This window comes from Macaca thibetana, chromosome 8, assembly GCF_024542745.1.
Source record: "Macaca thibetana thibetana isolate TM-01 chromosome 8, ASM2454274v1, whole genome shotgun sequence".
NCBI lineage: Eukaryota > Metazoa > Chordata > Mammalia > Primates > Cercopithecidae > Macaca > Macaca thibetana.
Window position 1 is genome coordinate 53,843,054 of NC_065585.1, and position 27,580 is coordinate 53,870,633.

A 27,580-nucleotide genomic window follows, 5' to 3' on the forward strand; every position below is an offset into this window, starting at 1 on the left:
GCTTTTTAAATATTCAACTGATTGCTATCCATTATATCCATAGGACTCACTCATTCACTTGCTTCAGATCTCTGATCAAATATTACCTTATCTGATTCAGGCCCTATATAAAAAGTATTCCCATAATTCTCTATCTTCTGGATACTCTTTTACTTCACCAAAGTACTTATCGTTATATTGTTAGCCCGTTGTTTACTGTTTGTCTCCCTCCATTAGAAAGTAAGTTTTATGAAAGCAAGGGCCCTGCCAGTTTTGTTCATGCCATATCATTAGAACAGTGCCCAGTAGATAGTAGCCCCTAGTTAATATTGGTCTAATAAGTGAATAAATGGGAAAATAACAATTTGTTAAGAAGAGGTAATCATAAGAAGCCATTATGTATATTAGCTTTTTAAAGACTTTCATGTTAAAAAGCATTGTTTTCATTCTTAACATATTTATTAGTGGAGATTACTGAGAAAATTTTAAATGAAGCTGGACTCCATTTTTCATTTGATAAAGCTTCTAAAATCTCCAAAATAACATTAGAAACTCTCATTAGTTTTTCTTCAGAAAATATCTCTTTGCATGTTCCTTGTTGTCTAGGTTATTTTCAGGACTACCACTATTAGAAAATAAATGTCTGGAAGTCATTTGAGGTTCTATTTTAGATGTCTTGAAATTGAGAAGCTTGGAAACACAGGTTAAAATGGAGAAACAGATTCAGACAGTACTCACTGAGATGTGATAAATGAAGCTAAATGAAACTGGTGAGAGTAGAGATTCATTTGGTAAAGAAAAAGCCCTCAAAAAGAAGAAAATGGGACTGAGTAGAGAATCCTATGCAACACACGGTTTTGAGAGAAATATAGAAGAGGATTCTGTTAAAGGGATGGGGAAAAGGAATGGACCTCAGGCATATAATTCCAAGAGGCAGAAGACAGCCAATCAAGCCCAACCTTCCATGTAGTACCAGTCAGAGGAGGAGGAACTGGACTGGGAGTAAGTCACTGATGTCCTCTGAAAGGCCAGTTGCCATGATATGGAGGAGCAGAAACCAGGTTGCAGTACCTTGGAATATGACAAGGACAGGAGTAGAAAGGAGAAGTTAGGGAGCCAACATTTTCTTTTGTGTCACCTGAGATAGATGGATGGATGAAATTTTCTCCCTAAGACCAAGATGGCACATACATTGTAGCTGAGATCATGGGGTTAAAAATGATAAACAAAACACTTTTCTAGGGGGCAGGGCCAAGATGGCTTACTAGAAGCAGCATGGTTCAGAAGCTCACATCAAAAAAAAAAAAAAAAAAAAAAAAGAAGAACCATAATAAGCATATAAATCCTTCACCGGCAACCAAGGTATCCAGGTTCTCTCATCGAAATTGACTAGAAGGCTGGCATGACCCACGGAGAGAAGGAAGAGCAGTGTGGTGCAGCAGCCCACCTGAGAGCCACATGAAGGGGAATCTCCTCCCCCACAGAAGGGAGGCAGTGAGTGAGTGCACTACTCAGCCGGGGAAACTGTGCTTTTTCCACGGAACTGTGCAATCCACAGATCGGAAGATCCCACTCGCAAACCCATGCACTGGGACCTAGCGTCCCAACCCTGGAACTCACAGATTCTTATAGCCTCTCAGCTGGAATCTCCTCCCAGGAGGAGGAGCAAACAGCATCTGCTGCCACTGCCTGCTGTCTAAGCCATTTGAGTTCCCTGTGGGAGGGGCAGCAGCCAGCACTGGGACTCACAACTGCCTAACACGCTATGCTCCCTAGGCAAGGGAAAGGCAGCCCCCATTTCTATAGCTCCAGGCTGCGCTTTCTCCCTGCTGGAGCCAGGGAGGCTGGATGGCTTGGTCCCAACTCTTGTCCCACAGCCCAACACACTGGCTGTGTCAGTCTATGGCCAAAGTGCCTCTTCAGGTCTAACCCTGACCCATGCTTCCTCAGTGGGTAGGGCTTCCCTGCAGGATGTCCAATAACTCCTGCCAGAGGCTCAGGGACAGAATTCGGATCTCCCTGGGCCTGAGCTCCTAAGGGGAGGGGTGGCTGCAGTCTCTAAGGACCAGCAGACTTAGCCTCTCCTCCTGGTAGTTCTGAGGAATCCGGACAACCTAGACAAGTGGATTTTCCCCCAGCAAAACACACCTTCTCCACCAAGGGACAAAGTGCTTTGTTAAATTAGTCCTGCGCCCCATGCCAACTAACTGGGTGAGATCCTCCAACAGGGTTTGTCAGACACCCTATACAGGAGCAATTCTCCTGGCATCAGGGGTTGGGGCCTCTCGAGGTCAGAGGTCCCAGAAGAAGGAGGAAGCACCCATCTTTGCTGCTCTCCAGCCTCCTTGAGGCATGGGAGCGAATCAGATGAATAAGGCCTGAAGTGAACCCCCAGCCAACTGCAGCAGCCCTACAGAAGAGGGTCCTGACTACTAAAAGAAAATAAACAAGCAGAAAGTGACAACAACAGCATCATCATCATCATCAACAACAAGTCCACCACAAAAACCCCATCCAAGAGTCAGCAGCCTCAAAGATTGAAACTAGACAAACTCATGAAGATGAGAATCAATGAAAAAATGCTGAAAACCCAAAAGGCCAGAGTGCCTCTTCTCCTTCAAATGATTGCAACATCTCTCCATCAAGGCCACAGAACTAGACGGAGGATCAGATGGACGAATTGACAGAAGTAGACTTCAGAAGATAGGTAATAAAAAACAACAATGAGCTAAAGAAGTATGTTCTAACCCAATGCAAAGAAGCTAAGAACCTTCATAAAAGGTTAGTGTAATTACTAACTAGAATAACCAGTTTAGAGAGCAACATAAAGGACCGGATGGAGCTAAAAAACACAGCACAAGAACTTCTTAAAGCATACACAAGTACCAACAGCCAATCAACCAAGCGGAAGAAAGGATATCAGAGTTTGAAGACCACCTGACTGAAATAAGACATGCAGGCAAGAATGGGGAAAAAAAGAATAAAACAGAATGAACAAAGCCTCCAAGAAGTATGAGATTTCTTAAAAAGACCGAACGTATGATTGATTGGAGTACCAGAAGGAGATGGAGAATGGAAACAAGTTGGGAAACACACTTCAGAATATTATCCAGGAGAACTTCCCCAACCTAGCAAGACAGGCCAACTTACAAATTCAGGAAATACAGAGAAAACCATTGAGACACTCCATGAGAAGATTAACACAAAGACACATAATCATCATATTCTCCAAGGTCAAAGGAAAAACTGTTAAGGGCAGCCAGAGAGAAAGTCCAGGGCACCTTACAAAGGGAAGCGCATCAGTTCTTTGAAACCAATGAGAATGAGGAGACAATGTACCATAATCTCTGGGACACAGCTAAAGCAGTGTTAAGAGGGAAATTTATAACACTAAATGCCCACACCAGAAAGCTAGAAAGGTCTCAAATCGGCATCCTAACATCACAATTAAAAGAGCTAGAGAAGCAAGAGCAAACTAATCCAAAAGCTAGCATAAGACAAGAAAAAGCTAAGAGAAGAACTGAAGGAGTTAGAGACACAAAAAACCCTCCAAAAAATAAATGAATCCAGGAGCTGGTTTTCTGAAAATATTTTAAAAAAAAATAGACTGCTAGCTAGACTAATAAAGAAGAGAGAGAAGAATCAAATAGACACAATAAATATGATAAAGGGGATATCACCACTGACCCCACAGAAATACAAACTACCATCAGAGAATACTATAAACACCTCTACACAAATAAACTAGAAAATCTAGAAGAAATGGATAAATTCCTGGACATATACACCCTACTAAGACTAAACCAGAAAGAAGTCGAATCCCTGAATAGACCAATAACAAGTTCTGAAATTGAAGCAAAAAAAGTCCAGGACCAGATGGATTCACAGCTGAATTCTACCATAAATACAAAGAGGAGCTGGTACCATTCCTTCTGAAACTATTCCAAATAATTCAAAAGGAGGGACTCCTCACTCATTTTATGAAGCCAGCATCATCCTGATACCAAAACCAGGAAGAGACACAACAAAAAAAGAAAACTGATGAACATTGATGTGAAAATCCTCAGTAAAATACTAGCAAATTCAGTCCAGTAGCACATGAAAAAATTTATCCACCACAATCAAGTCAGCTTCATCCCTGGGATGCAAGGCTGGTTCAACATATACAAATCAATAAATGTAATCCATCACATAAACAGAACCAATGACAAAAAACAAATGACTATCTCAATAAATGCAGAAAAGACCTTTGATAAAATTCAACATCCCTTCATGTTAAAAATTCTCAATAAACTAGGTATTGATGGAACATATCTAAAAATAATAAGACAAACCCACAGCAAATATCATATTGAATGGGCAAGAGCTGGAAGCATTCCCTTTGAAAACTGGTACAAGACAAGGATGCCTTCTCTCACCCCTCTTATTCAACATAGTATTGGAAGTTCTGGCTAGGGCAATCAGGCAAGAGAAAAAAACAAAGGGTATTCAAATAGGAAGAGAGGAAGTCAAATTGTCTCTGTTTGCAGAAGACATGATTTTATATTTAGAAAACCCCATCATCTCAGCCCAACTTCTTGAACTGATAAGCAACTTCAGCAGTCTCAGGGTACAAAATCGATGTGCAAAAATCACAAGCATCCCTATACACCAATAATACACAAGCAGAGAACCAAATCATGAGTGAACTCCCATTCACAATTGCTACAAAGAAGATAAAATATCTCGGAATACAATTTACAAGGGACATGAAAGCCCTCTTCAAGGAGAACTACAAACCACTGCGCAAGGAACTAAGAGAGGACACAAACAAATGGAAAAACATTCCATCCTCAGGAATAGGAAGAGTCAATATCATGAAAATGGCCACACTGCCCAAAGTAATTTATAGATTTGATGCTATTCCCATCAAACTACTACTGACATTCTTTACAGAATTTAAAAAAAAAAAACACTTTTAAATTGCATATGGAATCACAGAAGACCCTGTACAGCCAAGACAATCCTAAGCAAAAAGAACAAAGCTGCAGGCATCATGCTACCTGACTTCAAACTATACTACAAGGCTACAGTAATCAAAACAGCATCGTACTGGTGCCAAAACAGACAGACCGACCAATGGAGCAGAACAGAGACCTCAGAAATAATGCCACACATCTACAACCATCTGATCTTCGACAAACCTGAAAAAAAACAAGCAATGGGGCAAGATCTCCTATTCCAGTAAATTGTTCTGGGAAAACTGGCTAGCCATATGCAGAACACTGAAACTGGACCACTTCCTTACACCTTATACAAAAATTAACTCAAAATAGATTAAAGACTTAATGTAAGACCTAAAACCATAAAAACCCTAGAAGAAAACCTAGGTCATACCATTCAGGACGCAGGTATGGGCAAAGACTTCATGACAAAATGGTATAAGCTATTGCAACAAAAGGCAAAATTGACAAATGGGATCTAATTAAACTAAAGAGCTTCTAGAAGCACAGCAAAGGAAACTATTATCAGAGTGAACAGGCAACCTACAGAATGGGAACAAAATATTTTGCAATCGACCCATCTGACAAAGGTATAATATCCAGAATTTACAAGGAACTTAAACAAATTCACAAAAAAAAGACCAACAACCCCATCAAAAAGTGGGCAAAGGATATGAACAGATGCTTCTCAAAAGAAGACATTTATGTGGACAACAAACATATGAAGAAAAGCTCAACATCACTGATCATCAGAGAAATGCAAATCAAAACACAATGATATCATCTCACTCCACTTAGAATGGTGATTATTAAAAAGTCAGGAAACAATAGATGCTGGTGAGGCTGTGGAGAAATAGGAATGCTTTTACACTGTTGGTGAGTGTTCCACTGTTGGTGGGAGTGTAAATTAGTTGAACCTTTCTGGAAGACAGTGTGGCGATTCCTCAAGGATCTAGAACCAGAAATACCATTTGACCCAGCAATCCCATTACTAGGTATACACCCAAAAGATTATAAATCATTCTACTATAAAGACACATGCACATGTATGTTTATTGCAGCACTATTTACAATAGCAAAGACATGGAACCAACCAAAATGCCCATCAATGCTAGACTGGGTAAAGAAAATGTGGTAGATATACATCATGGAATACTATGCAGTCATAAAAAATGAATGAGATCATGTCCTTCGTAGGGACTTGTATGAAGCTGGAAGCCATCATCCTCAACAAACTAACACAGGAACAGAAAACCAAACACCACATGTTCTCACTCATAAGTGGGAGTTGAACGTTGAGAACACATGGACACAGAGAGGGGAACATTATATACCAGGACCTGTTTGAGGGTAGAGGATGAGGGGAGGAAACTTAGAGGATGGGTCAATAGGGGCAGCAAACCACCATGGCACACATATACCTACGTAACAAACCTGCATGTTCTGCATATGTATCCCAGTTTTTTTTTTTTTTTTTTAGAAGAAATAAAGAAAAAAAACAAAAACACTTTTTCAACAGCTTAGGTTATAAGAAATTATTTCCCTAATCAAAATCAATTTACTGAGCAATTTTCCCTCAAAATAAGCATGCAGACTTTACCTCTGTAATGCATTTTTGATGAGCTCCTATGTCTTTCATTTGTACTTGGTTTTTTATTTTTGTTTAAGCTGCATTCTTGGTTAATGGAGCCTTTAGAAAGTTACCTTGAGGCCCTACCTCTGTCTCAGTGGGGCCTGAACTCTGCTCTCTGGTTTGAGGATCTCTTTGTTGTGCTCCATTGATTTCATTTCTCAGTTATGCTAGAGGCAACTCTGATGCATAAAGAACCTGAATTAAACTCATAAAAGGCCTTGCTAGGAAGGTAACCTGATAATAACTACCTGGAAGATGAGAGACTCCACTCAGCTTTCCACCAGAAGGGCCATAGGTAGTGACAAGAAGAAATAGATTTCTGGTGGGGTTTAAATATAAAATTATAATGACATTTCTCACTTTTCTGAACATGCAGCAGCTTTATCTAAGTCTATCCTGTGGTTCTCACACTAAGCATGCAAAGAGATCACGTGGAGGGTTTGTTAAAATAGCAATTGCTGGGCCACACTCCCCAAGTTTCTAATTCAGTGGTTCTGGAATGGAGCCAGATAGTTTGTATTTCTAACACATTCTCAACTGATGTGGATGGTGCTGAATAGAACACACTTCCAAGAACCACTGGTCTGTGCAAAGCATACCACATATTTTCAAAACTTATTTTTCTACTTTTCTGTTGTCCTTCAAAGAAAATGAGCAAAATTCTCATTTCTGCACTACTGCCTCGGCAGTTTGTCATGTAAAATTTTTTTAAAAAGAGAAAAAAAATTAAAAACAGTCACAAAGTGATATTACAGGTTACCAAACCAGAGTTTCCAGGCTCTACTCATTTTTTGTGTGAAGATCAATAGATATTAGTGCTTCAAATGAAATCACACAAATGTAATATGACTATCTAGCACAAAACAGTGATTCCTTTTCAATTGCAAAACATTCATAAAATAAATACTTTTCCCCATCAAAGTCTCTTAATACTCACCTAGAAAAAGAGGAGTGGTAGTCATAAAGTAGCAGGAAAAAAATAACTCACTTGCCACACAAATCTTTATTTTTCAATTTTTTTTTTTTTTTTTTTTTTTTTTTTTTTTTTACTTTTTTTAAGCCAAAAAAAGCACACCTAGAATCTAAGCAAGCTAAAGGCAGATTGTAGTGCTTAGATTGGGAACATCATAATGGAATTATTTTTCTTCCTTTATTTAATATGTTGACAAAGAGAACAGGCACAGCATAGTATCCTAAGTAGGGCATAATCTGTGTATGCAGAGCTGACAGGGCAAGTTGAGTGAGGCTATGAAGGAGCACCTCACCTGTTCTAAACCTGAGCAATTCCAAAAAGGTTAGGGTCACGTTGAGTAAAACATTTGTAAGAACAAATTAACACTCGGAGAGGCACCAGCTGCAGATTCTTGCTTATCTTCCAGTCCTAAAAAGTAAAGATTAAAAATAAAATTTAGTCAGTGTTCAATAAATATTTTTCATTAAAATAAATATTTGCTTTCTCAGAGGTTTCAGAACATTGATTTCTAAAGGACGCACTATTCTATTTATGCTTGATTTGCTCTTTTCTCACACATAAAAACGCAAACTTAACTAGCTAAGAAAGTCATACTCAAATGCTAAACAAAATCCAAATGATGAAAGATCATGTGTGCTTTTATTCAAACATATCATTATGTAGTCTAACCATAAAGTGTTTGAAATGAAGGTGAAAAAATGATATAGAATCTACACGAACCTGACTTTTGTCCTTCGGGGTATTAAATTGATCAATCAGCAAATATTTACTGAACTTCCTAATGGGCATCTTGGTTTTACCTGCCCAGCATGTAGTTCCCATGGAAATTAATCTTCCTAAAATTCTTTGTTCACTGTCTGCACTATTCATTAAGATCTTCACTGGCTAGGTCTCAAGCAAGTTGCCTAATACATGAATTAAATTTTTGTACTTCAAATATTTCTAATCTTACTTCTTAGTGTACAAAATAAGCAGTCAAAACCCTGTTAGCCAATTTAGTGTACATATATTGACCATTTATGTTTGAAATAATGGTAACCTCAAAAGCTTACCATTTCTATGTTTTATAATCATCTTCCAAAATCAACACAGCTCTCAGTGAGAGAATCCAAAAGACTCCCACAACTGGTAACTAGGAAATATTTAATTGGTTGATAATGCTACTTAGTTTTACCATGAAACCATTTGGCCAATACCATCACAACCCACAATGAGAAATTTGATGGCTGTTCTGTTCACTCTTCCACAAAAGAACTCTTAGATCGTATTGAAAGGTTCAAACAGGTAAGCACAGTTACTAATCCACCCTTGAGACAGTAACAGCCTTTTAACCCTGGTGATATATCAGCAGGGAGCCAAAGTCATAAGTCATATCCCCTTCACACCCATCTCCAACAGTGGCTGTGAAGCATTTAGAGGATACACAGCACTATCCTAACCGTAAAATATTTTGGATGAAGGTGAAAAATGGTACAGAATATCTACAAACCTGACTTCTTTCCTACAAAGATATTAATTCATCAATCAGCAAACAGGTACTGAACTCCTCAGTGGATGTCTTGGTTTTTCCTGTCTGGGATCCATTTTCCATTGTACTGGCACAAAAGTCCTGTTTTTCCTTTGGGCAACTACCACTCCTCCAATCTCAGTGTATATGCTGGGGGAGTGAGAGAGCAACTTTTCTCACTCCCTGGCTCAATATATGACCAAGCAACTCAGGCCCAGGCAATGACTCAATTGCTTCCCTCTGACAATGGTGATTATTCTCGGGTAAGCACATAATGTAAGACAGTCCAAGGAAGCCAATGAACATCAGCCCCAGGACTTTCTCTGCATCTATTGAGAGAAGGAAGCTCTCCCTTTACTCCCAAAAGACACAATTTAGGCAGCTGCTACTGGAAAACAAAGCCAAAACAAAGAAATGCAGAGATAATAAATAAAGGACAGATTCCCATTGATAAATTTGGAAAACTAATTTAGACATGACAAAATCTTCAACTAGATTCATCCCTGGACCTTGTTCACTGCTTAAGTTGGCGTATGAGTTGGGTTTCTTTAACTTGCAACCAAGAGTCCTGACAAATTATAATCTACCTAAAATCTGCACAACATTGGGCAAAGTGTCAGGCTACAAAGATATATGCAAACAATCCCTGCCTCTTAGCATCTAGTTGGAATCTTAGCATCTAGTTGGAAAGACAATAATCATACACACGCACACACAGACACACACACACACACACACACACACAAATAGAAACATATGGCTCAGTCCAAAGATAGGTTCTACATGAATGAAGAGAAAGGAGATACCATAGGCTGCATATTAAGCAAGACTTCACAATATAAGAAAAAGGTGAGCTGGATTTTGAAAGTTGACTAGAATGTATCTGCCTGGGGAGAAACCAAAAGGACATTTCAGGAAGGGTGAACTATGAGAGCATAAATTCGAGAATGTGCACATTGTATTGGAGAAACAATACAGTATAAACTATAAATAGACCATAAAATGTTAAATCATGGAATATCAACAATACATTAGTCAAGAAGTAAAAAGATTTCATAAGTATTTTTGAATGACAGACACATATAATATTTCAAATCTACTCTATAAGATATAATATTGATTCCCTAACTAGATTATAATGATAATGATTAAGTGATGAAATTGTGGTTGGAGAACAAATGACAAAAGACAGAGACTAAATACGGTCTTTTCCTTTTCCATATACTAGACAACCATCTCACCCAACCAGTTCATCCTGCCTACTTCTGTAACATATCTCAGCCAGAATTAAAGAACTATGGAAAATAAACTGTGCTACATACATTTTCCTCAGCTCCTATTTAAGAAACCCGAACAAAAAATAGAGCCAGGAACCAACAGGAGGAAGTTAGAGAAAGAAACAAATATAAACTAAGGAAACAAGTGAGACATCTGATTTGCTTTGTCCAGTTTCTTCATGAGGTGAAAAGTTTATAATAGAAAGTATTAAAGGCATTTTCTATTTCCAGTGTGGTTTTAGCCATTTCCCTCGTGTCATTAAGACATTGCATGGGCAGAGTTTAGGTTGGCTTTTATTGCAAGCAGGAATGCAAAGTGTCTGTGTCCCTCTTTCCCCTTCTTGGGGGAAACATTGTTTAGTTAATTAGAATAAAATGAATATTTTGGTGAGATTTTTAGATTGAGATTGAGATTTTAGATTAGATTGAGATTTTTAACGAAAGGCCCATTGTTAGTTGTATAGTGAACATGAAACTTTGAAGTTGATTATTCTCTAACTTAATAATTTCTATTTCTTATACAATATTTTTCAGGGCTATGAATTGTTTTCTAGAAACTTAACTGAGAAAAACAACTCAGCATAATTCCTCGGTATTATACTTTTCCATCTAGATTAATAATCTCTAGTAATGTTTGCATGACATGAAATTCTCGTACCACTTTACCACTTGCTGCCCTTTTAAATTTGTATTTCTATTTGTGGCATCATTGCAACTGTATCTACTGGTACGACATATGTCCATTTGAAATGAGCATGTTACAAAGGAATAAAGACACTCTCTGTTATAGAAGACCTCTCTTCACAAACCTCAATTAACAAAAACTCATGATTTTGTCAAAGACAAATACTGCTTTTGTCATTGTTTATAGATAGAAATCAAAACACTCAATGAAATATCCTTTCTGTCAAGTCAAGGTCAGTGAATAGGAAAAGGAGTTGGTCTGTGATTATATATGCTTTTATTTTGAAAAAAAATCATTCTAGCAAAAAGCTTCAAAAAGTGAAATGCTATAATACAGTTTACTTTTTCACTCATTAATATTTGCATTATTTTCTAAAGCAAACAAACACATGATTATATTCTCTACATATTTTTTAAAAAGCAGTTTTCCACTTTAAATTCAAATTCACTCTTTGCTAAGTTTTATGTTTGTTGAGTGGTAGAATTGAGAAATTTTTTAAAATCATTCAACGTAATTGGTAACCATCACTGCCGTATTTTAAACTTTGAGAAATTAAAAATTATTGCAATATATATTTATATGGCACAGTAAAAAGTTTGGATAAGATTTCAATATTATATGAAGCACAAGGAATAGAAAAATAGCATAACATGGTTTCCTGTTTTCTCAGGAAAAGGTATCTCGGTAGGCAAAATAATGTCCCCTCCAAAGATGTCCACATCCTAATTCCTAAAATCCATGAATATGCATGTCATCTCACATAGCAATAGGGACATTGCAGGTTGGGTTAAATTAAGGACCTTGAGGTAAGAAAGTTATCCTGGACTATCCAGGTGGGCCCCATGTAATCACAAGAGTTGTTAAAGTGGAAGACAGAGACAGAAGAGAAGGTCCAAGTGAGGTGATATGAGAAGGCCCAGATCTGCCAATACTGACTTTGAAGATGGAAGAAAGGAACCATGAGCCAAGGGATATGGGGGGCCTCTAGAAGCTGTCAAGGGCCAGAAAATGGTTCTCCCCAGGAGCCTCCAGATGGAAACCCAGTCTGCAAAATCTTGATTTTTGCCCAGTGAGACCCATGTTTAATTTCTGATCTACTTGACTGTAAAAATATATATATATACATTTCTGCCAAGTCACCAAGTTTTGGGGAATTTGTTAACAGCTTCAATGGAAAACTAATACTGTTATCATGTTCCAAATTAGCTGGACCTGAAAAGCATAACAATGGCAGCCCTCCCTGCTAATGGAATCAAGACATTTTCATGCTGGAAAAGACTGGTCTAACCCCTTCATTGTCCAAGTAAGGAAATTAGTCCTGATATAGTAAGAAGGTAGATGGTTTACCTTAGGCCTCATATTTCAACGTAGAGACAAGATTAGAATCTAAGTTCACTAAATTATAGATTAGTGTTAGTCACTGTATGATTCCCAGGCTTTTTCATTAATGAGGATTTCTATTATAGTTTAATAGCAACTACAGAATGGTTTAGAGGAACCAACAGTTGTTGGAAAGTGCACATGTTTTCAAATAACATACTGAAGAAGTACATTTCTTTTCTATGCCAATCTGTCTCCAACTAAGGGTTAAACATATTCACTTGAATTATCCAGGCATCACTTGAAACTCAACATGTCTAAGATAAAACTTTGGGTCTTGCCTTCCAAACCAGCTCCCTTCTGGACTCCTCTTTCTCCTTCATACCCCCTCAGAGGTTTCCCATGCTCAATCAATCAACGATTTATATTGTCCTTCCTTCCTTATGATACTTTCCTTCCTTGCATTTCCACCATCACACCTTACACCCACAGTAGGCAACCACTCTAACTGGCCTCTTATCTTCAGCTTCTCTTCTCTTCAAACTTCAATTAAGCCAGCACACTATTGCCAAGTGACTCTTTCTAAAACACACCTTTATCACCAGCTTTCCCCCACATGTTCAGTAGGGTTTCATTTTCAATCAAGATCAAGTTTAAACCCCTTACTTAGTCTAATCCTTTGATAGGTTCATGGCATGTGACCTCAATTTTTTAATAATGTCTCCTCCGGCCACTCCTATCCACAAACCAACCAAACTGATTCACTGCCCTATGAACATGATTTATTCTCCTCCCTACCATTCTCTTCTCCTAAAATGTCCTCTTTGCTGTCTTCTCCATGTATCTGAATTCCACCTATTTCAAGGCTATATACAAGTCCCAGCGTCTTTCTGGGCTCTTCCCAGACCAGACAACCTACAGTGATCTCATCTTCCGCTTTGAATCCTAAAGTAATTGGTCTCTATCACTCATTTAACATCTAGATTTTATTGCTAATATCTTTTACATCTTTAGCATTTAAATTCAGATTTTAAACCATTTGGGACAGACTAGGTCCCCTACTTATTTGCATTGTACTTAGCATTCAGTTCCTTGTTTAAAGCAGGCCCTCAAAAATTTATGGAATGACTCAATATAATTTGTCACTGCCATGCCACGGTGATAAGTGACATGAGCACTGCTCTGAAGTTAACTACTCCATTTAGCAAGGGTAGCCATACATTGGGATTTGCCAAGGACAGTCCTGTTTCCTGTTGTTTTTCCAGCTATTAATAAAATCCACTTTTACTCTCAAAAGCATCTTGGCTTAGATGATACATTATATGGTCATTCCACCCTCAGGGCCATTTGGACTGTGATAAGAACAGAAACCACAAAGAAAATCCCGTCATGTTCCAGCCAGCCAGCCAGCTAAGCAGCATTCCCTCCCCGACACAGTGGTCCTGCTCTCCCACAGCACCCTCTGCATAATCAATATCCTCTGAATTTCACAAGGATGTTCAACATTTTGATGATATACAGCTTCAGAAAACTAAACTAAAGCTGAATACAATTTAAGATTATTTAGAAGAAAGAAAATTGTAGATACAGAATACTACTGTGATTCTATCCGGCAGTTTAAGAACAAAAGAGAGAGTTCTCTGAAAGGGGAAGAGTATTTGAGGAGTTCTCATAGGAGTAAAAGTAATCAAGACACAGTGTATGAGCTCATTTATGCTCTAATTATTTTGCTATTTTTGGAATAAAACAATAAGAAATATATATCCATTTTAATTTTTCTAAACAATAAATACTTATGACTTTCATGGCTGTTTAGAATTAGAAATGTAATGCTTTTTGATCCTCTTAGTACCTAATGTATGTTAACTTGACCAACCATGGCATAAATGTTTTAAAACCTACATTCATTTTCACAGCTGACTGGTTGAAATGATCAGTTTCATAAATGAATGTCAGTGGTATCTTAACAGTAATAACCTTTTACTGCAAAGTAAGATTTTACTTTGTAAGTAATGAGTAAAATTATTAAATGTAATCCTATGTTTCATTACTGGCAGCTTGTCATAAAAAAGGAATTAAAGTTACAAATTTTCATTTATTTTCATAAAGTAGATGAACGTTTTTTGCTCATGTATAGGGAGACCTACTCAGTCTAATCTCTTTTGAGGGTAGTTTTAATTACATTACATCATTTAACACAGGGTTGAGAGTTCATGTTCCAAACCATTCCTTCCCTAAATTATTCAACTTTAAAGGAATCTGGGGAAATGTTAAGTTCAACTAACGAGACTATAAGAAATGAAAACTATTAAATGCATGTCTTGGGTACAGGATCACTCAAGTGTCTGGAAAGAATTTTATGAGACTATTTAGGTTACGTCTAAGTCATTGTTCAAATACGGGCAAAGTTAGTACTAACTAAAAAGGATAATTTTTTGTTGCTATTTCAAAGATTTATATCATTAGTAGCTAATATTGAAATATCAACTACCTTGAAATTATTGATCATTTTGTAATTGCTAAGGACTAACTCAACTTTGATGGCAGAACTATAGCATTTAGAAAAAGACAAAGGCATCTGGAGAAACTATGATCAAGGTTGATATTTGAGACTGAATAAAATTGTTTGACTATTTTCCAATCCTCATCTCATTATTTCATAAAGCAAGCATGACATAATTTTACATTCACCTGAATAGAAGCAATTACAATTTGATATTTGGTTGTTCTGTGTTTTATGTTGAGAATAAAGACCCATTTATCATCCAGTGTCTCCCTCCTTTGAGTGTAAACCCCGTAAGAAGCAGAACATTGGGTAAAGCACAACAGGGGCAACCAGACGTTGGCATTATCAAATATGTTCTCCCTTCCTGATAAAGCATTTGCTATAAAGGTCAGCAGTCTCTAAGTTTAGTTTCTGAAGAGATAATTAACAAATTAAAAAATTTTTAACAGAAAGAAAGGCTTCCAGGCAAACTATTTTTTTTTGTATAATTGCTGTCTACTTAACATAAAAATCTAGAGATATATAAAAGCAATTGTTTACCAGTGTGGTTAATCTGATTATCATCCCCAAGTATTCTGTGCATGTTTTCACTCTGTTTCAACTCTGGAAACATGGAACTTAAAAATGGCATTTAATTTTTTTTTAATTGCTAATATCTAGTAATATATATTTAAATCTCAATTTTCTTTATCGATTTTTAAATATGTTAAGCATCCTTAAATTTATTTAGCATGATTAACAAGCTGTACACATTTATTCTAATTCCATTGTCACATACTTTTTTAGTATCATATACTTACTAAATATTATTAGTTTAATGATTTTTATAAGGCTAGAATCAATGTTTTTTTCTTAAAATTTTTATTAATCATTTACAAGTAACAAAAACCCATTATGTATAAACACATAAATAACATTTTTGACAAATAGCTATTTTTATTTTTTTCACATATTAAAACCCACTAAAAAATAACCATTTTTCTAACCACCAACAACAAAAATCATTAGTGAGAAGAGTACTGCTGCTTTACATTTTTCCAAATCTCTTCAATGTCTGATGACAGACGAAAGCTGGATTCTCATATCTGCTTTTGCATTCAGTCTTTTACAATATCACACCAGATAGCCTCTCAAAAACTCCTCTACACACTCATGAAAAAAATGAGTGAAAAAGATAAATGATGGCCAGGCGTGGTGGCTCACACCTGTAAGCATTTTGGGAGGCTGAGGTGGGCAGATCACTTGAGCTCCAGAGTTCCAGACCAGCCTGGCCAACATGGTGAAACCCCATCTCCACTACAAATACAAAAATTGGCCAGGTGTGGTAGTGGGTGCCTGTAATCCCAGCTACTCAGGAAGCTGAGGTAGGAGAATTGCTTGAACCCAGGAGACGGAGGCTGCAATGAACTGGGATCGTGCCACTGCAACAGAGCAAGACTACTTCTCAAATAAAAAAAAGGAAAAACTATAAATGATGAAATGATGTCTAAATGTTATAAAAACAGCTTTGACCTAGAATACCCTTGAAAGGCTCTTGAGGACCCCCGACCACACTTTGAGAACCAATGCTCTAGACGAATCTCTTCATTTTACGTATAAGGACCCTGGACCTCAGAGAGAGTAAGTGAGAAACTCAACATCACACAGCCTGTTAATAGGAGGATACAGACATTAGATGGTTTGTCTCACTTCTCTTGGTTTAGGTTCTCAATTGGAAACCTGGGAAATACACCCTAATGACCTGTCCTATTCCCTGTAAGTTGCAAAGATTGTCACAATATATTTATTACCCTCTCCCCAACATTTCTTTAATAAAAGAGGTAATCAACAAATTTGGTAAATTTTGCAACAGGCATACTGTGTTTGAACCTAAACTACAATATTTGAATTCAGGTCTCTATTTGAACAGAAACACTAATGCAAATTCGACTGCATCCTACTCCATGCAAGCTAGTAATGACAAACTGTACAGTAAATATCATAGGTAAATATGGAAAGCAGATTACCCATAATATCAGTATATATCATATATGCTGTGTCTGGAATACAATTCAATGACATATTTCAGAAAAAATTTCTCAAGTACTGGCTGAAAGGGTGGTGGATACATTAAGAGATTGCAAATAAATTGGCAATCATAAGATCTTTTTTAGATAAAATGGAGTTGTTCTGAAATGTAGACATTTTTCATTCCCTAACCAGACCTTATTCTTGTGTTTTTAAAGAAAACCAAGAAATCTTCTCGGCCACCTAGAGATGATTTCCTTTGTATCCCACCAGATGGTTCAGATCTTCTTTAAATGGATCATAGCATTGTTCTTTTAAACAACACAGTCCCCAGAAAAGCTGGTCCAGAGGAGGAAATTCTTCCCAAGGAACCCACTCCCAACTTTCATTTTTTTCAGGTTCTACATTCTTTGGTTCTGAATCATGAGTCACATCCACTTCTCCTTTCATTAATACAGTAACGTAATGGTAATTCTCCTTCTCAATGAAAGAATTCACAACTGAGGCAAAGCGAACATTTTTCAGGTGAAAAGCTGCTTCTTCCCAGATTTCCCTTTGGGCACATTCTTCCCAGGTCTCACCGAACTCCAAATGACCTCCAGGGAGTCGGAAACTGCTGGCTCCAACCGAGCCTTTCCTCTTCCCCAGGAGGACGCAACACGGATGCTTGCAGCTGGTCACCACCACTCCAACTCTGACTCTGGGCCACGGCCCCCGTGGCTCTGCACTGTCTAAAATCAATGGCTTTTACAAAGCAAAACTATTTTCCTTTAAAAGTTTTTTCTTGTTATGATTTTCTGACACTCCCATGCCTTCTGCCTATCAATATATCTACATGTGTAAGTCTACGTTTTGAGTTATTTTCCCTTAGTGCTTGAAAATAGTATGCCATTGTTTTTTCTGGCATCTATTAGTGTCAGTGAGAAATCTGATGTCAGTTCATTGCTGCTTCTTTGTAAGTGATCTATCTTTTCTTAACATTTCATCTTTAGCTCTTAATAGTTAAACTTTGGTGGTATATAGTTTTACTAAAATGTGTCTATGTATGGATTTGTTCTTGTTTGTTGTGCTTGGCACTCAAAGTGCTTTTTCAATCTGAAATTGTCTTTTTTCAGTATTTGAACATTTTCTGCCATTAGCTAGGACATTCAAAGGGTGTAGATCCTAGCTAATGGGTTTTTCTTTTAACCATTATGTTTTTAATTCATGCTATATTCTTATGCCATTATGTTGATGTTTTTATAATGCCCTCAGACATATTTAATTTATAAAAATGTATTCTCTTTTAATTTTTAAAGTGAAATTATATAGATATCAATTCTCCTTATTTTCCTACTCTTGCTTCCAAGTTTGTTGTTTCCTCAGTGATGATTGATGTTAACCTGTGTGTGTGTGTGTATGTCTGTGTGTGTCTCTGTGTGTGCATGTCTGTGTTTAAAATCCTGTAAGAAAGTTCTATCTATCTGACCTGAATGGCCAGTGGTTCTATTTTCTACTCTGCAAGTCAGCAGAAGAAAAGCCTCATCTCTCTTTCACATGACAATGTTTCAAACATACAAAGGTAGCTATTGGGAGTAATGGTATCATCATCAATCAATAAATTTATTTGCACTTTCTCTTATGATTCAAAATGAAAATGTGCATGTTCTTGTGCAGGAAAAAGAGACAGAAGGTAGTATCAGGAGGTGTCAGGTAAGCTAAAGTCCTAATTCTATTATTTGATAGATTTGAAATTTGTGAACAAACTACTTAACTTTGCTTAGTCTTAGTTACCTCAACTGTGAATAAAGACAATGAAAACCAAGTCACAAAGTTAATATGAGGACCAGAAACTCTATTACTTAAATGTCATCCCATGAGGAAAGTTACCTCTAAGCCTCCACCAAAGTAATTGTTTGTTCTGTCTGTGACTCTATAGCATGGGTATATAATGCTTTATGATAAGGCTTCTTTTTTTTTTTTTTTTTTTTTTTTTTTTTTTTTTGAGACGGAGTCTTGCTCTGTCGCCCCGGCTGGAGTGCAGTGGCGCGATCTCGGCTCACTGCAAGCTCCGCCTCCCGGGTTCACGCCATTCTCCTGCCTCAGCCTCCCGAGTAGCTGGGACTACAGGCGCCCACAACCGCGCCCGGCTAATTTTTTGTATTTTTAGTAGAGACGGGGTTTCACCGTGGTCTCGATCTCCTGACCTTGTGATCCGCCCGCCTCAGCCTCCCAAAGTGCTGGGATTACAGGCGTGAGCCACCGCGCCCGGCTATGATAAGGCTTCTAACGTTACATTTTAATAGTCTGTGATTTCCTCAATACCATGAACTGCATCTTATTCATCTTTGGATCCAGAAAGCTTAGCACAGTACCTTGCATATAGTACGAACTCAATAAAGATGTTCAAAGAAAAAAATATGGAAAAAGCATTTTGTAAGTGGAAAACCACTACCATTACCCATCTTCTAGTTGTTTAAAACCTTTCATATCTCCTCTTCTTGGTTTACTCATTCCCTTAAGATGATGGAATAGATAAGGCTCATCACGCAGTAACATTCTATTGAAAATTATATTAATTTTTTAAAGTAGCAGTACCTAATCACAGCATTAAACTTTTCCTGAATTGGTGTACAAGACAGACTAATATTACATCCTCCTTACTAGCTCTTTCCACAGCCTACAATCATGCACATATCTTCCCATTTTCAAAATCTTTCTTCAAGCCTTCATTACCCTCCAAAGAATATTCTATAGCACTCCTACCTATTACAGCTACATTTCTTGGAGATTAGTCAAGACTTGCTGGTTTCACTTCTGTATTCTTACCAGGCTTTTTTTTTTTTTTTTTTTTTTTTTTTTTAGACATAGTTTCACTCTTGTTGCCCAGGCTGCAGTGCAAGTGCAATGGCATGATCTCGGCTCATTACAACCTCTGCCTCCTGGGTTCAAGTGATTCTCCCACCTCCTCAGTCTCCCAAGTAGATGGGATTACAGGTGCCCACCACCATGCCTGGCTAAATTTTTTGTGTTTTTAGTAGAGATGAGGTTTCACCATGTTGGCCAGGCTGGTCTTGAATTCCTGACCTCAGGTGATCCACCCGCCTCAGCCTCCCAAAGTGCTGGGATTACAGGCATGAGCCACCACGCCTGGCCCCATCAGGCTTTTTACCAATGCAACCTGCTTCCAGCCCTGCCACTTAATGACACAAAGGACACCACCTTCCTCTTTTAATTTTTCAGTGCTATTTCTTCTCCTCAGCCCTGGATCTGTCAACTTGGCATCTTTAGTCAGCTCATTCTTGAGCCCATAATAGAGTAAGAGAGCAGCCAAAATTTTCTTACACCTAGAGAATAGTGTAGAAGTGGTTGAAAGAGAAGCAGCAAACAAAAGGGACTTCAACATCAGAACAAGAAGACACAGGGTACATGGAAGAAGAAGCATGACCAATGGGAAGTAGAAACCACCATGGAGCTTCGATCTAGATAGGAAGATCATACACCCAGAGGATGCCAACATGAAACAGGACATTGGCAGGACATATGGCTCCTACCTACTAATACCATGACACTACTTAAAAACTCCAAGAATTAGATAATATAGGGAGAACGGAGGGGAAGGAAATTCTAAGTGATCAAGATAAAACCTGAAATGAGTTAGGAAATCCTAAAATTACCGCATAAGCCTTGAATTAACGAGGTAAATTTTCCAGTAGAATGAGGGCCCAAATAAAAGCTATGTTCAGCAGAAGAAAAAGCAAGAAAGCCCTGTTTATTGCGCATCTGTGTTTTATGGCTGAAGAATTCGTGCCACTCTCCGTGTTTTGCCTTTCTGCCCCTGATTGTTTCTTTTCATTCTCATTTGCTGACTCCTGCTTTTGCCACCTTTTAATAATATTGTCCTCCAAGGTTCTGTCCTTCTGGTCTTCTCACCCTACTGGGTAGATCTCCTTGGGTAATCTTCATTCCCAGGGCTTTGAGTGTCACACTTATATAAACAATCTTTAAATCCACATCACCAGGTCTAACCTCTCTTTGTCAAGCAAAAATGTCATTTTGCTAACCCCTACTTCAACAACTCTAAGTAGCTGTTACGGGCTAAACTGCATCACCCAAAAATCCATATATCTTAAACCCCAGTGTCTCCGAATGTCACTGTATTTGGAGATAGGGTCTTTAAAGTGGTACTTAGGTTAAAAATGAAGTCAAGTAAAGTGAGCTCTAATCCAATATGACTGACTTTCTTATGAGAAGAGGAAATTTGGACACAGATATGTATCAAAGGAAGACTATGTGAAGACACAGGAAGGAACCAGCCATGTAGAAGCCAAAAAGAGAGGCTGCAGGAGAAGCCAACCCCTTCTGGCACCTTGCTCTCAGACTTCTAGCTTCCAGAATTGTTAATAAATCAATTCCTGTTGTGTAAGCCACCCAGTCTGTGATACTTTGTTATGCAGCCCCAGCAACTTATACACTAGCTTTTGAAATTAAGCTCAAACTTCACACACAAGAGTCATTGTAACCTCACACTGCTGTTCTCTCCAACTTCATCTCTCATACCTCACCTTCCGTGACTTCCCTGTACTCATTGTGCAATTTATATTTGCACAATATTACCTCTGCACAGGCAATGGCCTAGCCTGAAATGCCTATCCACTAGTTCTTTATCTATTCTAAATGCCTCCCTAGCCTTCAAAGCACATTTCTAAGAAATGCCTCTTAAAATAACTTAACATTTATTATGGATTCTCCAAACACAATCACTGTGGTAGGCACCAAGGTTAAACCAGGGACAATCCCATTTACTGGAGATGCCTTCTTCTCACAGCATCCTGTGCAGCTTCACATCTACTTATCACAAGAATGCAATCATTCTCTCTTTCTTGTTTGAAAGCCTTGGTTTACAAAACACACACGCGCACACACACACACACCCACACATAAAAAATTATACTTATTAAGCACCTACTATATGCTACCTCCGTTGCACTGTTTATGCATTACCTCATGATCCCTAACCACATTTCTGTGGGATGGGTATTATTACTATTGCCATTTGACAGATGAGGAAGCTTAGCCTTGAAGAGGCAAGTAAGAGGACACAGGTGGCAAGTGGTAGGGCTGGACATCAACCTAACTTGTCAGATTCCAGTCCTTATTATCCCACTTCTCCTGGGAACATGTGAGTTTCTCATGGGTCAGCGTTCTGTATTCCCAGCCCTGGCAAATAGCCTAACACATAGTTAGAAAAAAATTTAAAAGTTTCAGTGGAGAAATAAATGATGACAGAAAAAGGATCTTTAACATAAATGTCTTAAGTTCAGCTGAAGTAAATGGGGAATAACTAGGTTGGAAAGGCATAGGAAACATAGCCTAGATCTTCTGGTTAAGGATCAGGAATAACATGTATGAGTTCCCTGCCCATATCCTCTACTTGGAAGCTTTCTGAAATTGGCAAAATTACTTGATTTCTCATTTCCTGGGATTTCTTATAGGTGTCATGGAGTTATTTTGGACATTAATTGAGGTATTCCAGGTGACATATTTAGCAGAGCACCAGACGCACACTCAGTACCAAATAAATTCTGGCTGCCGTTGCTTGTATTAGGTTGTAGTTTCTGAAAGAGAGATATGAAATAAGAGTAGCAGCACATCAGATGGTTTTGAGAGGAATCTGTCAGAGCACAATTAAACATGGCAACTTGTCCAAGGTGTTCAGAACATCGCCAGTGGAAAGCAGGATGTTTTGAAAACTGTTTCCAAGTAATCTGACATGCTGTACTCATTAAATGTCTCTTGAATATAACAATCCATTCCAGATGATAATGTGAATGATTCACAGATAGCTACATATGTGATCAAGATTACATATTTACTCCCATCTTGAGGACCAACATACATTTCTATCCTCATTTTCCCACCGATGAGCTCTCTTTTCTCTTTGTATTTAAGGTCCAGATGGTTTTAAGTTTCAAATTCCTGCTCAACCACTATTTTAATGTTCTTTTTGCCTACCTGGTTAGTTCTAGATTCTGGGCTTTTAAAAATCTTAACATTAGCCCTCCTTAGCAGCACCTTTGCCAGATTTTTCTTATGATACATAGAGGTGTAATATGTTGACAAACTAATTAAAGGAGGAACTGGTATTCAAATCTAGATCTGATTTATCATCCTGTAGAAATAAAATATTTATCAGGTATTGTCCCAAGCTCTCTCTCTATAATGATGAACAAAACCAAAATGGTTCTTGAATTCCTTGAGCTTAGTACTCAATGGTAGAGACAGACACCAACACCAAGTAAATCGATTACTACAAATTTTGCTAAATGCCATGAAGACTTCAAAACTTTCTGATGTAAACACCAACTCAACTTTGACAAAGACATTTCCATAGCAAGAGCATTGAGGTATTGAAAAACTGAACAACTTAAATCACTGTTTCTTATTCATAGAGAACTTTTATAGGCAACCACTACACTAAGGCCCAATATACATGTAACTGAGTTGAGAATGATTTCTCTGATTAGATTCTTCCGCTTTTATTTCTTTGTCTTAACCACACATAAATACGTCTAGTACAAACATAATTTGTACATACTGGATCAAGAGGAAAACACTTCCAGCCTTCCTTTTAGTCTCCCAATTCACATGCAACATTTTACAGTACTTGGCAGTGTCAAAAACTCTGGTAAAGGACATTGTGAGAAAAATCGTAGTAGCTCCACACCACAACCATAGCTGACTTAGATCTTTTACTCTGGACTAGCTCTGTGGATACTGTCTATCAGGCTGTCTATCAGGATCCACAGAGCTAGTTCAGAGTAAATACCTGACATCAGGTGATGTGAATACCTGGCATCAGGTGATGTGTAAATACCTGACATCAGGTGATGTGAACTCCGATGACTGTTTGTGGATTTCATTCTACAGGATTATAAATGAACTACGTAAAGTGGCTGTTGTAAAATCTGTACTTTGCTTCTTGGAAAGTAAACAGGCCAGTAATGTGAGCCTCCATGTCCTAAGCATGGGTTAGTATAGCTAAAATAACCTACATATTTTCTGGCCCATAAATATTGTATTATTCATTGTAACTCTTGATAAAAGCTCTCTACTTGGTATGAAGGATAGATTTATTTATCCATTCATTCATTTATTCATTCATATTTTTGATAATTAGAATCTGTTCTTTTATTTTTTGCCCTAGAAAGTAATAATACAATCTTTCTAGGTAGGCTACATTCTTGGCTTCTTTCAATCTTAAATTTGTTTTGGACAAGATGCAGCCTTAAAGGCAAAAAATAGTAAGAGACAAGGCCAATGGAAAAAAACATTTAAAATCGGCAACTCTAGGTAAAGTGTATACAAATGTTCGTTGTATTATTCATTCAAGTTATGTGTTGTTTTCCAATGTCTCAAACTAAAAAGTTGGTGGGAAAAAAAGTTGTCCTTGTTGAACCTCATCATGAACAACACATATAGTGAAGTTCATGAAAGGAAGTTTCACAATTACAGTTTTGAGAAAGATAATGTATCTCTCAACATAAGTAGTGATGATCTCATCCAGGAGTTAGAAATGTAAACTTACGAAACAACTAACAATGCTAGTAAGAATACATTATCAGCATTTACACGCGCTCATAGATTGGCCCTGGGGAAGCTATGGGCTGTGAAAGGTGAAAGGCCTAATCCAGGCTCTGGAGATTCTTGGGGACATGGCATACTTGTATGCAGAAGCCTTTGTTCAGCTTACAGCGGAGTAAAATGAAAGACTTTCAGCATAGAGTCTAAGAAGCAGACTAACAAAGCAAACTCTAGAGTGTGCCTGAAGGCAGCCATAGTAAGAATTCTCCCCAGCATAGAGGCCATTTTAAGATGTTTGTCATCTTCCAGTACTCCACAGTGGATTTACCCCTTCACCAACACCTCCTTTTCTTTTTTCAGTATTAGCTATACTACACCTTTGTCACTAACAATTCATTAATTCATATATTCAACCAGTGAATATTCATTCAACTTTTTCTATATTCAACTTTTTGTTATGTGTAAGAAACCAAGGAGGCCTTGCTTACTAAGGTGTGTAAGACACAGCCATTGCCCTGTGGTACTCGGACAGCCCTAAATAGGGACAGCAGAGATTCCCAGCCCTGACTGTACATGAAAATCAACTAGAAATCTTCATAAAAATGTGGATGCTCAGGATCCTAAGGCTACAAACTCTGATTTTGTAGGTCTAGTAGAATCTTTAAAAGATTCTTTGGTAAATTTTGTGAGTGGTTGGTGATAAGATACACTGAGGCCGGGCACAGTGGCTTACGCTTGTAATCCCAGCACTTTGGGAGGCCAAGGCAGGCAGATCACCTGAGATCAGGAGTTCGAGACAAGCTTGGTCAACATGGTAAAAGCCCATCTCTACTATAAAAACAAAAAAACAAAAAAACAAAAAAAAAACAGGTGTGGTGGTGGCCACCTGTAATCCCAGCTACTCAAGAGGCCGAGGCAGTAGTATGGCTTGAACACAGGAGATGGAGGTTGCAGTGAATCAAGATCACCACCACTCTAGGCTGGGTGACAGAGCCAGATTCTGTCTCAGAAAAACAAAAAAAAAAAAGATACAAAAAAAAAAAGATAGGTATAAGCATATTCACAACTCAGATCCTTTATTGGCACAAAGACTAATGGAGTATAATGATACCCTAAATCACTCAAACAACAGGACTTAGAATCAAACTCCTTAGAGATAGAGATGATATTAGAGGTCATATATCTAGTTCCCTACCAAAATCTTCCCATCCGCGTGCACACACACTCACAGCTAACAATGAGTCCTAGACTTCTCAGTATGCCTAACAGACTAGATAGGAGTCTATGGCTTCTGGGTTGCTCAGGCTCCCAAATTTTGCAGGAGTCTCACACTTACCCATGTGCAAAAACAGAACTTCTATCTCTCTCCAACGAACCTACTTCTCCCTTAGTCTTTCCTATTTTAGTTAAAAAATAAATAAATAAATTAATTAATAAATTAATTTTTAAAAATCTGCTTCACACAGTTCTGTAGGCCAAAAAAGCCTGGAAATCTAAGTCTTATCACTTCTTTCTCCAAGATACATCTCCAATCCATCAATTTCCCTCCACTGCCACTATGATCATTATCTCTCAGCTGGTCTAGTACAAATAGCCCACTGCCTAATCTCACTTCCTTGCCCTCTAATTCATTCTCTATGCAAATGTTATCTTTTCAAAATGTAAATTAGGACGCACCACTCTTTTACTTAAAATTCCTCAAATATGTCTCATCACACATTGAATAGAAGCCAAATTCCTAATGTAAACTACATGATATTTTGTGATCTAATTTCCGCCTATCTCAACTCCTAGTCGATTAATACTTTCTAATCACACTGAACCATTTTTCAGTTCCTCAAATCAAAAAGTGATTTCCCATTAATACACACTGTTCCCACTGGAACAGTTTCCTGGAAACACTCTTCCACAATTCTACCTGACCTTCTTTTCCTTTAGGTGTCATTTAAAATATCCTTTCCTCCGTGAGGACTTCCCTTATCCCAGATTTAAAGAGAGGCTTCCCTGATACTCTTCCTTGTAAAACCCATTGGTTATAGGCTGAATTGTGTTTCTGCCAAGATGATCAAATTAAATGATACCTGATTTTAAACTTCTAGCCTCTACAACTGTGAGACAATAAATTTAATAAATTTCTCTTTTTTTTAGACAGAGTCTTGCTCTGTTGCCCAGGTTGGAGGGCAGTGGCACAACACTGGTTCATTACAACCTCTGCCTCCCAGGTTCAAGTGATTCTCCTGTCTCAGTCTACTGAGAAGCTGGGATTCAGGTGCCCACCAGCACACCCAGCTAATTTTTGTATGTTTAGTAGAGATGGGATTTTACCATACTGGCCAGGCTGGTCTCAAACTCCTGACCTCAGGTGATCCACCCCCCTCGGCCTCCCAAAGTGCCAGGATTACAGGCATGAGCCACCAGAGCCAGCCTAAATTTCTCTTATTTTAAGTCACCTAGTTGGTAGTACTTTGTTATGTCAGCCCTAGCAAACTAATATACCATTCTTTTATGTCATGTTAGTCACAATTCATGTTACATTTGTGTTTACTTATTTGTTTGTCTCCTTCACTAGATGATAATTTTCAGAATGGTAGAAACTGCAGCTGTTTTTATTAATTTATTTAAAATTATCCCCCAATATTATACTCTGCTAGCCCAAGGAAGGCCAAGGACTCACCAAGAGTAGAAAGGAATTCTGGTATTAAAAGCAAATGTTGGATAGTCTAGAACAGGTGTGGGAAAACTATGGTCCCTGGGCCAAATTTGGCCCACCTCCTGTTTTCATAAGACTTGTAAGCTAAGAAAGGTTTTCACATTTTTGAATGGTTGAAAAAGAAATCAAAATAAAATAATATTTCATGACATGTTAACATTATATGAAATTTAAATTCACAAGTAAAGTTTTATTAGAACACAACTACACTTATTTACATATTATCTAGAGCTACATTCATGCTACAAAGGAGAGTCAAGTAGTAGTCATACAGATCACACTGTCTACAAAGCCTAAAATATTTACTATCTGGCCACTTACAGAAAAAGGAGTTTGCTGAGCTCTGGTCTAGAACATGCCTTATGGGCTATGTGAACTGTCCTGGGATTCACAACTCCTGAGTGACATAATGTTGCAGGTGCACATTCATGCATATTC

At 37.8% G+C, this 27,580-nt stretch overlaps 3 protein-coding genes across 4 annotated transcripts in view; 1 reads left to right on the forward strand and 2 right to left on the reverse strand.

Annotated features, from left to right (window-relative positions):
• PIP4P2 (phosphatidylinositol-4,5-bisphosphate 4-phosphatase 2) overlaps positions 1 to 27,580 on the forward strand; it is a 724,054-nt gene that overhangs the window by 487,471 nt on the left and 209,003 nt on the right. The gene's annotated exons all lie outside the window — the stretch shown is intronic.
• The window catches only part of LRRC69 (leucine rich repeat containing 69), a 137,359-nt gene continuing 117,357 nt past the window's right edge, over positions 7,579 to 27,580 (reverse strand). Inside the window, exon 5 of one of the 2 annotated variants that reach the window (XM_050802630.1) lies at positions 7,579 to 7,975. In XM_050802630.1, the coding sequence (XP_050658587.1) occupies positions 7,865 to 7,975 (111 nt within the window). In that variant the 3' untranslated portion in view covers positions 7,579 to 7,864. The remainder of the gene's footprint in view (positions 7,976 to 27,580) is intronic. The other variant, XM_050802632.1, reaches the window with a different exon arrangement.
• On the reverse strand, positions 15,711 to 21,437 carry LOC126961550 (nucleotide triphosphate diphosphatase NUDT15-like). The gene is made up of 3 exons (XM_050802090.1): positions 21,409 to 21,437; positions 20,021 to 20,195; positions 15,711 to 17,613 (listed from the first exon to the last, which is right to left on the reverse strand). The coding sequence occupies exons 1-3, from the start codon at positions 21,435 to 21,437 to the stop codon at positions 17,113 to 17,115; spliced, it is 705 nt and encodes a 234-aa protein (XP_050658047.1). The 3' UTR covers positions 15,711 to 17,112.

Bases quoted from the DNA above. Each gene is read 5' to 3' on its own strand.
- LOC126961550 (XM_050802090.1), bottom strand. From the start codon at position 21,437: ATGAGTACAGGGAAGTCACGGAAGGTGAG. The intron at 20,196-21,408 runs GTATGAGAGATG...ACTATTCTCTAG, and splicing joins GGGAAGTCACGGAAGGTGAG to GTGTAAGAAAATTTTGGCTG. The intron at 17,614-20,020 runs GTAAAAAGCCTG...GCTTTGTAAAAG, and splicing joins GCTGGAAGCAGGTTGCATTG to CCATTGATTTTAGACAGTGC.